The sequence below is a fragment of the Erithacus rubecula genome (genome assembly GCF_903797595.1).
Source record: "Erithacus rubecula genome assembly, chromosome: 5".
Taxonomy (NCBI): Eukaryota; Metazoa; Chordata; class Aves; order Passeriformes; family Muscicapidae; genus Erithacus; species Erithacus rubecula.
Window position 1 is genome coordinate 48,389,384 of NC_136687.1, and position 12,529 is coordinate 48,401,912.

Genomic DNA, 12,529 nt, shown 5'->3' on the forward strand with positions numbered 1-12,529 from the left:
TTCAAGGTATGCAAAACAGAAGACGAAAAAAAAAAAAACCTGAAGTACAGCATTTAGCTTAATACCAGGCTATCATATAAATACAGTACAGATTAACTCAATTTTATTTGTAAGTACAAATATATTGAGGTGTTAATACAATATTTGATGTTAAATTAAACAGTTGATTCTTTTCAGCATGCTGAAATCCTTCTAGGGCAATATAAGCCCACAGAGACAGTCTCCAGTCTGAAAAACTCTGTACAAAATTCCCAACCTAGTCTAAGCAGCATACATGAATTGCCAGTTTTTCAGAAGAGTCACATATGTGTTCTCAGATTCCACTCCAAAAGAAGTACCCACATGCAGAACCTTGGTATCAGCAGGGTTGACTGACCTTCTCTTTCATCTAAAACATGATCTTACCCTGACTCCTGGGTCCTTAGTGACTGAGCCCTTCCTTTGAAGAAGAGACTGCATTTTGCAGCTCCTCAGATTTACAGAAATATACAGAAATACAGACACTGATTTTTGAGAGTAGTGAAGGAACAATGGACCAGAGGAATTCCAACTGGACTATCCTTGTCAGTACATGGAACACTTGATCAGCAAGTCTGCCTACAGGAATCTGAAGGTTTACTCTCAGATAGTCATGAGGGCTCAGTTTTTATACCTCACCAATAGTCAGGTGCTTACCTCAGACACAAGTATTCATGGTGATTTATAGGCCAATTGAGAATGTCAGCTTCCTAAGGAAGGAAATCTGATTTTCTAGAAGATGGTGTCAGCTGAGTCCCATTTATGCCTGAGGAAACTCCTATGTGCTGCAGTTGAATCCAAGCAGCTGGTTTCAGCCTATTTCAGGCACAAAGAACAGTGAGCCAAGGATGAAACATTGCACTGATGTCCTATGGTCTGATGTGAGAGAGGACAAAAAACTGTTTCATCCAGGTCCATTGCTCCCTGCTCCCCATCCCCGACACACTGACAGTGAAAGGAAACAGCAAAGCAGGCAATGGAACAATAATCTTCTCTTCAGGTCCAGCATTTTTCACAAATTACTGTGACCTTGACCATCCAAAGATGTCAAGGGCCCAGGGCCAAGTGTTAGTGAATATGTGCCTTCTAGAAAGCAGTAAATTGTATATGAACTCACTGAGAGAACAAAACAGCATTTCTTTCCTGTCACCAGAATTGAACAAGTCATACCCCACCTCAGGTATCAAGAGGTATCAAGAGACACTGGGAGGCACCCACCAGTGCCAGTGACAGCTCAGAGCCCTGCCACCCCTTCAAACACCTAAAACACACATGGCAGACACCACACATCCCCAGGCCTCACTTCTGACTCCATAACCAGACCACTCCATACACTGGGGTGACAACACAAGGGCACACAAAACAGGAAGGAGCAACACTTCTCCTTGAGTAGGTTATGACTGCTATTATGATACAACCCATGGCCACCAGCTCTCAGAGAAATAAAAGTGGCAAAGGCCACTGACTTCAGAGTAAGAGAATGATTCCAGTAAGTACCTACAAGTAGGTATTTCTGAATTTGGCTGGAGAGATGGCCCTGCACCAGCATGTAGCCCACACCAGCATAAATCTAATCTGTTTTGTCCAAGACACTTATATAAGCAGCATTAAAGAGGAAGTTTTTCACAAAAGCAACACAGAATCACCAATAAGTGATCCATTCAAAATTAGGATGCTCATATAAAACAGCAACTGGATATCTCAAGAACAGTCACTACGGTCCCCTTCTTATCCTTCAGCCACTTGTAAAAGACATAAAAGAAATTCAAATTGTCTACTAAAACACAAACTCTTTATGTATACCACACACAATGTACACGCTAGTGACTGTGACTGTAAGGCAGATTTCACAACAGCAAATTCATCTTGGCAAGAAAAACTCTACACTTGAGATGTGATGCTGGACACCTGTGTGATTTCCACATTCAGAAGATAGACTGAATTACTGTGTCTCACCACAAGACGATAAACACACACAACACTCCAGTAAGTCTCTAAAAAAAAGAAAACAAGACAGTGAAAAAAGGTAGCTGGTAGTGATAGTATTTAATTTACTAGTGTAAAATATTGCTAAGGGTTAACAGCAGACAGAATCCCTCAGCAGAACAGTTCCTCTTGTTACATCTTGAAATGAAAGGGGAAAAAAAACCCCAGGGTTCAACACATTACCTCAAGAGCTCCTCTGCTGCAAAAAGCCATTTTTACCTTGTCTCCACAACCAGTTCAAAACCTCCCTGCCATGCCAGAACCTGGCCACATGGCCCTCTTTCCATCCATAACCACAAGCACAACTATCATTTAGCAGCTTCACCCAGTTTCCAAGGTGCCTAACAGCCAGAGAGGAAACAGTGTTGGCTGAAAGAAACCTCAGAGAATGTCAAATTACTCCAGCATAAGCATTTTCAGGGCATGCTGTTGAGGCATAGGCTTTGATGCAGAGAGGGAGAAAAAAGTAAGTGACCAGAATAACACCCATTCTCCAAAAAAGGAGAAACACAATTGATAAATCCACCAGGTAAATCATTATCTTGATGTAACCTACTTGGAAAGTTCACTTCAGTTCTCTATGTGCAGTCATGGAAAATAATTTTTAATCAATCTCCACACTACACTAAGATTCTGATTCTAAGTCCTATACTTTCTATACCTTTCAGTCCTATACCACTTTTTTCTTAGCAAATGATGTTAGTAATTTATAATCCAAACCCATGGCTTCACATGGTTACCTTCCTACAGCAGTTCACAATTTTCTCTTGTTTATTCTTAGCATTAGAGAAACTAAATTCCTATAAATTTGGTTTTAGCTGACTGGAGTAAGAAAAAGTCATTGTAGGTTTCCAAGCAGATTAATTACCTGGTGTCCATACCCACACAGATGTTTTTACCTGCTAAGGAGATGCCAAATAGCTTGTGGCTCCCAATCCACCCTCAGCCCAAAGGAAGTGCCTACACACTTGGCTAACACCAGTGCATTCCATAATGACAGGCTGACTTTATTGCTGGGCCAAACTGGACACAGTGGGCAAGCCTGCTCTTCAGCAGCAAACTCCTGAAGTGTTTCATGACCCTACAGCACTAAACCAGCAAAAAAAAAAACCCAAAAACAATTCATGTAACTGATTTTCCTCCATTTACAAGAAAATTCTGAAGACCTCAGAAGTGGCTCAAGGAATCAGGGACAGCCTATGGGAAAGGGGGAGAAGTGTGCATCCTTAGAGGGCACCAAGCCAGCTACAACACAGGCTGTGCTCTGAGGTGGAATAACATCCTAGGTCCACTTACTAGCTGATCTAGGAGTCATTTATGCATGTAAGACCAGAATGGAAAGAAAACCACCAAAGAGAGAATTCCAGAAAAGTTTCAGCAGTTAACTGCTGTCAGCTGAAATCTGCTGGAAGCTCAGAGAAAGTAACAGTCCTTCACCTGCCATGTACTCATTTGAAGAGACAGCCAGGTTGTCAGCAGCACCTCACCTGCCCTCCTGACTGTGCTTGCCAGACCCCGGGGCAGGACTGCAGTGAGTCTCCTCCACAGCACACAGCAGGTGAGGAGAGCTGGAGCCTCGGGACAGTGCCATGCTGGCCCCACACTGGGTACTGAGGAGAGCTAAGGGTCCTTGCTGCAGGATTAACACAGGCACTCTTCTCCCAGTGCATGACATTTCATGCACGTCTTTAAAACATGTCCTTCTCTGTAACACCTTGCTGCAAACCTGCAAAGCACCTTCAGCGTGCTTACCCCCATTCCTGATTGGGACAGCAAGGCACAACACAGCCCCAAGTCACTCAGAAATGAGATGACTGGGATTCCCAGTTCAGTATCTCATTTTCTAGGCAGGACAGCTTTACAAGTATGTAGTCAGTTATCCAGCAGCCTATTTTAACAAGCCAGGAAGTATTTCCAGTAATTCCCCTTTTACCTAACCACAGCAGTAGATATTTCAAAATAATTAACTCAGTATATAGCAAACAAGAATCTCTACATCCTATATGGAACTAGCTGAGTTAGAGATGGGAAGGAGGGAGTGAAGATGTAACTGGAATTCTTCACACTGGTCTGTTCATTCCCTTAACAAATGGTTTTGTCATCACCAACTAATGTTTATATATACCAATGATGCATTTCTGACGAGTTTTCTATCAGACATGTCAAAACACACAGTAAAACACAGATCAAATCCTAGAAGTTAATCACAAGAACCACACAGGAACCAGAGATACAGAATTGTCAGAACTATTCCGAGCTGCAGTTGCTCTAATTTGGCATGGACTACCAGCTCAGGGCACAGAGACTTCAGGGGAAAGTACCAGAAACAGTGCAGTGGGTGTGTCACAAGCACTTGGGAAATTTTCCCCTAGCTCTATGCAAACCATAACTATCAGCTTACATCCTGACTCAGAAAAAAATTCTTTCCAATTAATAAGTTAATCTAACTGATGTGACTGAATTATTTTCTTACGTTTATCTACAAAAGTTAAATGACTTTACTCCGAATTATAACTGTGATATGGAAAGCCAGCGTTAATCTCTGAGGTAAACACCTATGTCCTCAGTGATTTTGATAGAATTACACATACAAAAAATTCAAAGGATTAGGCTGTGTATTTTAGTGCACATTTTAAAGTCAATAAAAAAATCCAAACAAAACCAAAATAAACCCCACAAGCAACAAATGCAGCCAACGGCCACCAGACAGCTCTTTCCATTGAAGGACCACTCTCTGCCACCACTGTGGCCGACAGAACACGTTCAATTCTCACATTTCTATGTGGGAGCTGAATGCCCGATGACATGTGGCCTAACCTGAACCTTCCGGTTTGACACCCTCAGTACAGAACATCAAAGGACATAGTAGGGGAAAAATATAGTTAGGATTGGAAAGAGAATCATTAAAAAAAAAAAAAAAAAAGAAGAAGAGTATCAAACAGTTTTCACAGAAACTCGTAACTTAAGGAAAATCTGTTTTCAGAGCAACAAGTCTCCCGGTGTCGATCAAAGCCGAGCAACTCCAGAGCTGACGCCGGCAGAGAAACGCACCCGCTGGAATCTGATGAGCACGTCCTCACTTTGTGCCACTAAGCCTTTATTTTCAAGGGGAGCACTCGGACCACCCACACCTTCAGGCAGAGGAACATCCGTGCACCCTCTCACGAACGCCCCGGCCGCGCTGTAGTGCCGCTGAGGTCCCGCATCGCCCGCGGCCACGGGGAGAAACGGGGCTCGGGGCCGCCAGCCCGGCTCCTCCGCTCCAAGCATCGAGGAACCGAGGGGGAACTCCGTGCGGGGCCCCCGGCCGGGCGCTGCCGCCCCAGGCCCCGGAGCGGGCGGGCAGAGAGGCAGAGCCGGGCACGCCGGGCCGGGCCCGGGCGGCCGGGAGCCGGCGCGGGGAGCTGGAGCCTGCGCCCGCCGCACGCCCGGAGCGCCGGGCGAGGGGCCGGGCCGCGGGGAGCCTCACCTGGGAGCAGAAGTAGGAGCCCTGGATGCCCAGCTTGAGGCAGGTGGGGCACTGCAGCTTGGCCTCGCTGCTGCAGCCGGCGGTCTCGCAGACTCTGCGGGTCTCCACCGCCGCCGCCATGCTGCCGGGCGGCCACGGGGGAGGAGCCGCCGCCCGGAGCTGCCGCCGGCTGGGGCGGGCGGGGAGAGCGGGACGGAGGGAGGGAGGGACGGAGGGAGGGAGGGGGAGAGGGAGGGGGCTCCGCGGCCTCAAAGCCGCATCCCGGCCGGCCTTGAGCGCTCCCTGCGATGGGCCGTCCGCCGCTTCTTCCCTGGGCGGCGTGTGCCGGCGCCTCGCCATCCTGCCAGGAAAGAGATGTCTAGCCTATTCAGCCCAGAGAACAGGGAACTGTGAGGGGATCTCATATATGGCTCAAAGGTGGGTGTCGAGAGGATGGTGCCAGACTTTCCAGTGGTGCCCAGTGAGGGGGTGAGGAGTTAACGGCCCTGAACTAAAGCACAAGAAGTTTCTCCTCCACATGAGGAAGAACTTCATTGCGCTGGGCCCTGGAACACTGCCCAGGGAGGTCACGGACTCTCCCCCTCTGGAGACATTCCAGACACACCTGGACACCCTCCGTGTCTGGGTGACCGTGCCTTGGCGAGGGGCTCAGCCTGGATGATCTCCACAGGTCCCCTCCAACCCGAACTGATTCCGTGAACAACTTCCCGTGGTTTTCATCTGTGAGGCTGTACAAAAATTTTTCAAGTATATCTTCTTTATTATGGAGTGTGGGCTCTGGTATGTAGGTCTGTCTGTGTGGTTTATAACAATTATTTTGCTCTATTTTTAGCCCAGGTAAAACTATCACAAATTCAATATTCAGTAAGGCAGTAACTAAGGTTAGAAAAGTAGGCTGCAGGGTCAAGGTGGCATTGCAACATGAAGGATGCCGATTGTCTTCCTGGAAGGAGAAAGATGAGAAACCAATGATCTGTCATAAAAATAAATGTGATTAATGCACATATCGTATTTCTCCTGCGTGGGTTAGAGAGTGAAAAAAGATACTACCTGTGCCTGTAAAGATGACTGTGCTTGTGTTCTCTGGGCGTTGTCAAGCCTAGTGTCAATGTAGAATCATATAGTTGTTAAGGTTGGAAAGGACCTTTAAGATCAAGTCCAATTGTCAACATGGTGTCATCACCATGTTGAGCATCAGACCACGTCCTCAAGTGCCACATCCACATTTTTTGAACACTTCCACCTAGGAAGTGACCACCACCTAGGTGGTGACTCTACCAGCTTCCTGGGCAGCCTGTTCTAGTGCTTTACAACCCTTTCCATGAAGGAAGTTTTCCTAATATCCAATCTAAACCTCCCTTGGTGCAACCTGAGGCCATTTCCTCTTGTTCTGTCAGTTGTTGCCTGGGATAAGAGACCAACCCCCACATGGTTTACAGCCTCTTTTAGGCAATTTAGAGAAAAATAAGATCCTCCCTGAGCCCCTTTTCACCAGGCTAAACACCCTCAGCTGCCTCTCACCAGAGCTGTGCTCCAGACCCTTCCCCAGCTCTGTTGCCCTTCTCTGGACACACACCATCACCTCAATGTCCTTCATGTAGTGAGGGGCTCAGAGCTGAACACAGGATTTGAGGTGCAGCCTCCACAGTATCTCAGAGGAATTATCACTATCCTATGCACTAAAACATCTCTTAATATCAGTGCAAGATGCTTTTTACGGGTTAATGTCAAGAAGCAGTTGCTTTCAAAAAGAGTATGGGGGATGCCTGTTGAGTGGGAGAATAGCTGCAAAACACTCCAGAGTATGTATCTAAAAGATCCAGCCACTAGTACTGGGATCCCACTCCTTGTTTAAATTTTAGCTGTCTTCCCACTGCCAGCAAGTACAGACTATGGTTTCAATTAAAACTTTGCAGGGTGAGATTCTGTCTTTCTACTTCAGTGCTATTAACTTCAATTAAACTACACCAATCCTTGTTCTGATCTTAGTACACAAACTATTCTCCTGATTTCCCAGCATCCAGATGACTCCCCAGTAAGTGTGATTCATAATCCAAACTATAATCTCAGTATTTTCTGCAACTGTCTTATTCCCTGTAGTCTTCTGTTCCCATCTTTAATAAAGAATTTTTTAAAATCTTTATCTTCTAGGCTTAGAGGTCAGATGAAAATTTCTGCTTTCTCAGAACAGAAAAGCATACATCCTATTTTTTCAGAATACGTTTATTCATATAAATCTATTTGATACATTTCGATAGTGTTAATTGGCAAAAAATGGCTAAGCAGCCTACCTGACTGTAGGACAGGGGCAATAGATGAAGTGTATGATCCAGATTTGCTGTGTGATAAGCAGTTCCACTTAGCATGGCAAATTAACCAAAGGAATTTGATGCCATGCTATTACTGAAGTGTAATTGCAGGTGGACACCTGTGTCTCTCACAGTTCTCACCTTCATTTCTCCAGGACTGAGAATACCTGTATCAGCCTACTACCATTTGCAGAAAGTGTGAATTCACTGTCAGAGCAAATGGAATGTTTCTAGGATGGTTGCAAAACACAAAGATTGCAATAATTATTTTCTTAAGCAAGTGAAAATAGCTGTGTTCTGATTCAAGCAGCTCACGCTGTGACAGTATTTATGTCCAGATTCTGAAGACAGGAAACCAACTGCCAACCAACATCATGAAATATCTTTAAAGGACACATCATGAAGTGCTGATTTTAACCTTCTTAAAGCAAAATGTTACTGAACAGGCAGGTATTTTACTGTGAAAGATCAGTGCTTCTTTTCCAGGTAAAAAACAAACCAAGCTATCAAGCAAAGCAGGACAGGTACCTTCATATACTTCAGTTTCCTCTTTGTTCCATTTAAAGAGCCCTAAGGAGTTGCAGACATCGTTTACCTGGTTAAGCAGGGTTTGCAAGTATCTGTTGTCACTGACATGGTGTAAAAAACCTGAAATATACTGACTATCTAGTTTCAGTGTCTTCTGCTCAAATGGCATCATCTGCGTCTTGATGAGCTTTCAGTACAATCATTATTAATAATTTAGGATACTTTACCGAATTTTATGAGCATCTAATTCACATTCAAATTAATATCTGAGTATTAATTCACAATTTATTCCTATTTTTGTCTTTCTGTACTGGGACAATGTCAGTATATACTTGTGCTCATTTTGTAGTGGTCAACAAGGAGGCATGTAAGGAAAAAAGAGGACTCCTGCTCTCACTAGCAGACAGGGATCCTTCTGTTATTCAGTTTCATTTATTTGCTGTATTCCTGAAGTGCAAATTAAAGGCATGCTGTTTCCCTGCTTCCTTAGAGAAGCCAAGGATGCATGTATTAATTAAACAATTTAAATGTATGTGTAATTTAAAGAACAGCAAGCCCCCTAACTGAGGAATTTGCAAACCTGCATACTTGTCCTCCACAGTCTTTGGAAAGAACACAGACTGCAATGGCAGATCAGCCTACAATAACAAACCCTGAAAGATTTGGCCTAGGATTTGCTGTTGAAATGGTTTTCAAACAGCCCTACATCATCATCCCCATAGTAAAAATTATGTGGCTTCTGTGGTATTTCAATGCTTTTGTTTTCCAATTTGGCCTTGATGTTCTGATTTACAAAGTGAACTGACTCCTGCCTCCTGGAGGTCCATCCACTGCCATTTCCCATTGTCTGGTGGCACACTCATTCTCCCTGGGGAACTTCACTGCCCTTTGCTATGACCTTACCTGAGCAGAAATCTTTATTCCTCTGTCAGGCTTTCCACATCCCTTTCTGGCTGCCTGTCCCCCCGTGTTACAGACCAACACACAGAGAGGCGCGCGAGTCACGAATTTCACAGCCCATTCATGATGCCTGATTTATGTCCACTGCTGTCCTCCCAGCTCCTCCAAAGTGATGCGAGGCTGGGAGTAAGTGAGGGCAGCAAAGAGAGCAAAAGAGGAGGTCAGCAATGTCTCATGGGTCAGAGAGCAGCCGCAGAAAAGCGAGAGCAGCTGGCAGCTGAGGCAGCTGCTGCTTAGGGAGAAAATGGCCACTGAATTTGACATTGCTTAATTAAGAGAGCACCTTAGCTGGGGTCCCCCCTCCTGGCTTTGCTTCTCTGCATTGCAGGCGTGGGGGCTGGGCAGTCCCCTTTCCCAGTGAAGCTCTTGGTAGCTGTCTCCTGTTCAGGCTCACTGAAGACACAATTAAATGCCTCTTTGTCTAGCCATGGCTGAAACAATGCAAGACTGCCACCCAGGAGCCAGACCACATGCAAATGTGCACTGTAGCTTGGCCAGATGGTACAGGCACTTACTGAGCTTTTCATGCCAAATGCAACAGTTATGTAGGTTGTGTGTGTCTGAATGTGCATGCAAAAAAGAGAAATCACAAACACCTCGAGGATGGCCACAAAAGCATGATCTTAAAAAGTGAATGGAAAACAGCCCTACAGGAAACATTGCCCAGAGGAAAAGACAAACCTGTGCTCAAAGCAAAATAGTCTTACTAGGAGCATAGGGGGGAAAATAATTGTAAGCATCCTTTGTAAATGAACAGAGTTGCATTAAAGAAATACCTGTCTCCATTTTTTGTCTTTAAGGAAATATTACATGGAATTTCAAGTTCTGTCCAATTCTCTAATCAAAAGAGGAGCCCCTGCATCACTCTTCCCCCTCCATTAGTGTACATGCAAACTAAATTACTGAAAGGCCCACTCTAGTCACAATCCAGGCTGGAGCAACCTTACTCAAAGTTAATTCCAAACAAGCTTTAACTGTGGTGAAAAGGAAGATCCTGCACATTGGTTTTGTTTTGTTTTGATTGTTCAAGCTGTACTGCCTCTTGCAGAATCTGTATTAATATAGGGCATCAAATTTGCACTATGATACAAGAATGGTTCTCTTTGCTTTCAAGAACAGTTCTGTTATCTAAGAATTTTAGCATTTTCCATGAAACTGGTGGTTTTATCACGAGACAGATCAAAGGGAAACAAGTTGCATCTTTGTAAAAAAAACCAACTATGTTTTTATAAAAAGCATTCCTATTTAACCAGTAAGTTGCAAGCTTTGAAGAGCAACTCCACTGCTGGAAATATTTGAAAGAATCCATTAACATGTCTGGAGATGGGAAAAAAATTATTCTTTGCTATGGAAACACAGTAGAAGTCATGGAATGAAGTTCTGGCCCAATGAATTCAACAGGAATATTACTTATATCCAAAGAAATTTCACTTAGTTTGTGTCATCAGAGGGCCATAAAAATAGACTTAATAGTAGTAAAATACAGTCAATGTTTTATTTTCCCTTTAGATACCATGGACAATACTGTGTGGCATTTAAAATTCTTTTTATTTTCAGGTTTCAAAATCAAACCAAGATCAGATTTTTAATCACATACAACATGATGTTTCTAAAAGTGTTATTTCACTCAAATCAGTGAGATACAGGCATGCAGATCAATTAGAGCTCATACCTACACACCTCTGACTTGGATGCCACACTTTGCAGAATGAAGATGTTCCCAGAAACTACCTAAATTCACACCAGAAATGGATAAATCCCTGAAGACAATATACTCAGAATTTCTTTACTTCAGCACCTTCTTTTCTCCACTATGACTTCAAAAGGTGGGATTTTCTGGCTGTATCTATGATGCCTCTTTGCCTTCTATCTTAAATTTCCTTTTAGTTTGAAGATGATATCACTTGCAAGGCAGCCACATCACTTCTGAGCATCTTGTCTATTATGTGTGTAAGCAACTTGAAAAGATTATCATAGCTCATAATCCTCCTATTGCTACTGTAAGTTGTTAGATAACTTCTGATGTCATCTTAGAGGCTTTTTGCCTCCAAAACTCAACAAACCAAAGAGAAAAAATCCCAACCCACAACATTCCCATTTGTGTGGCAATGAGGCAGGCCACGTTCTGAACTCAGCAGTGCTATATTCATCTAGCTAATTAAACACTGTTAATAAGCATAGCTGTCCTATAGAGGGCTTCATGCTGTTCTCCCTGCCTTGCATAAGACAAATGAAGTAGCCAAATGCTATATGACATTCAATACAGTTTGGTGGTTGTCATTTATAGTTCTTCCCAGTAAAATGATGTTCAAGGCTGTAAAATGTAGGGCTGTACACTTGGCTCATTAAGAATGAAAATGCAAAGTTAAGCACAGAAGAAGATGAAGAAAAAATTATCAGGGAGGAAAACGATTTTGGATGATTATCTTTATTTATGTTGAGACTTAAAGGCAGGATTAAAAGAGGCAGTCAAAGAATGGGCATGGCTGCCAAATAAGCAAAGTGATAAGAAATGAGATCCATATGGCAGCATATTAGGCAAATAAATAGGAAGATTTATTAATTACTGTATTTGCATCAAACCATCTATAAAGAATTACTAGAAAACTAATTTTATGAAATAGGTAAAACAAACAGTATCTCACTGGACGGAAAAAAGAAAAAATAGCAAAAAAGAAAGCAGCAGTATCTTCCTGTGTTTCTGAATTTACAAATTTCAGCGATTACATTCTTGTTTAGCCATCATAATATGTTTTAAAATTATATAGTTTAGGAAGAAATATTTTGTTTTTCAATTTCTGTTTTGTCACTGGGAGAAAGATATGCCCCAGTTTTTTCACTTTGAAAACTGTTATGGGACTTTTTTTCGTCAAGCAGTATTACAAGTTGTGTTTTTCTATATTGAACCCTTTGCCTTTGTTAAGTACAAATCAAATCATGACACTAACATGAATCCCGTGGCTGGGTTTACCTGGTGTGGAATCACCATTCCTAAGTGTTCAGAAAAATGTGTGGATGTCCGTATGGACATGGTTTAGAGCTGGGCATGGAAGTACAGGGTTAACAGTTGCACTCGATGTTCTTAAAGGTCTTTTCCAACCTAAATCATTCTGATTCTTTTCTGGAAACAGAGGGCCTTAGAGCGCTGTGCTCGGGGGACAGGGCAGTACACCCGCTGTGTGCGGGGGACAGGGCAGCACACCCGCTGTGTGCGGGGGACGGGGCAGCACACCCGCTGTGTATGGGGGACAGGGCAGTA

General features: G+C 43.5%; 1 protein-coding gene and 1 long non-coding RNA gene across 5 annotated transcripts in view; one reads left to right on the top strand and one right to left on the bottom strand.

The window, feature by feature from the left end:
* METAP1 (methionyl aminopeptidase 1) overlaps positions 1 to 6,979 on the bottom strand; it is a 34,332-nt gene extending 27,353 nt beyond the window's left edge. For 2 of the 4 annotated variants that reach the window (XM_079307090.1, XM_079307091.1), the window contains exon 1: positions 5,474 to 5,971. In XM_079307090.1, the coding sequence (XP_079163216.1) occupies positions 5,474 to 5,812 (339 nt within the window). In that variant the 5' untranslated portion in view covers positions 5,813 to 5,971. Of the gene's footprint in view, positions 1 to 5,473; positions 6,417 to 6,877 lie in introns of those variants that run through there. The other 2 variants (XM_079307089.1, XM_079307088.1) reach the window with 2 other exon arrangements.
* On the top strand, positions 5,764 to 11,167 carry LOC306802634. Its single transcript, XR_013774415.1, has 2 exons — positions 5,764 to 5,890; positions 10,828 to 11,167. It is a non-coding gene; the product is annotated as an uncharacterized lncRNA (long non-coding RNA).
* Positions 11,168 to 12,529: the final 1,362 nt, after the last annotated feature.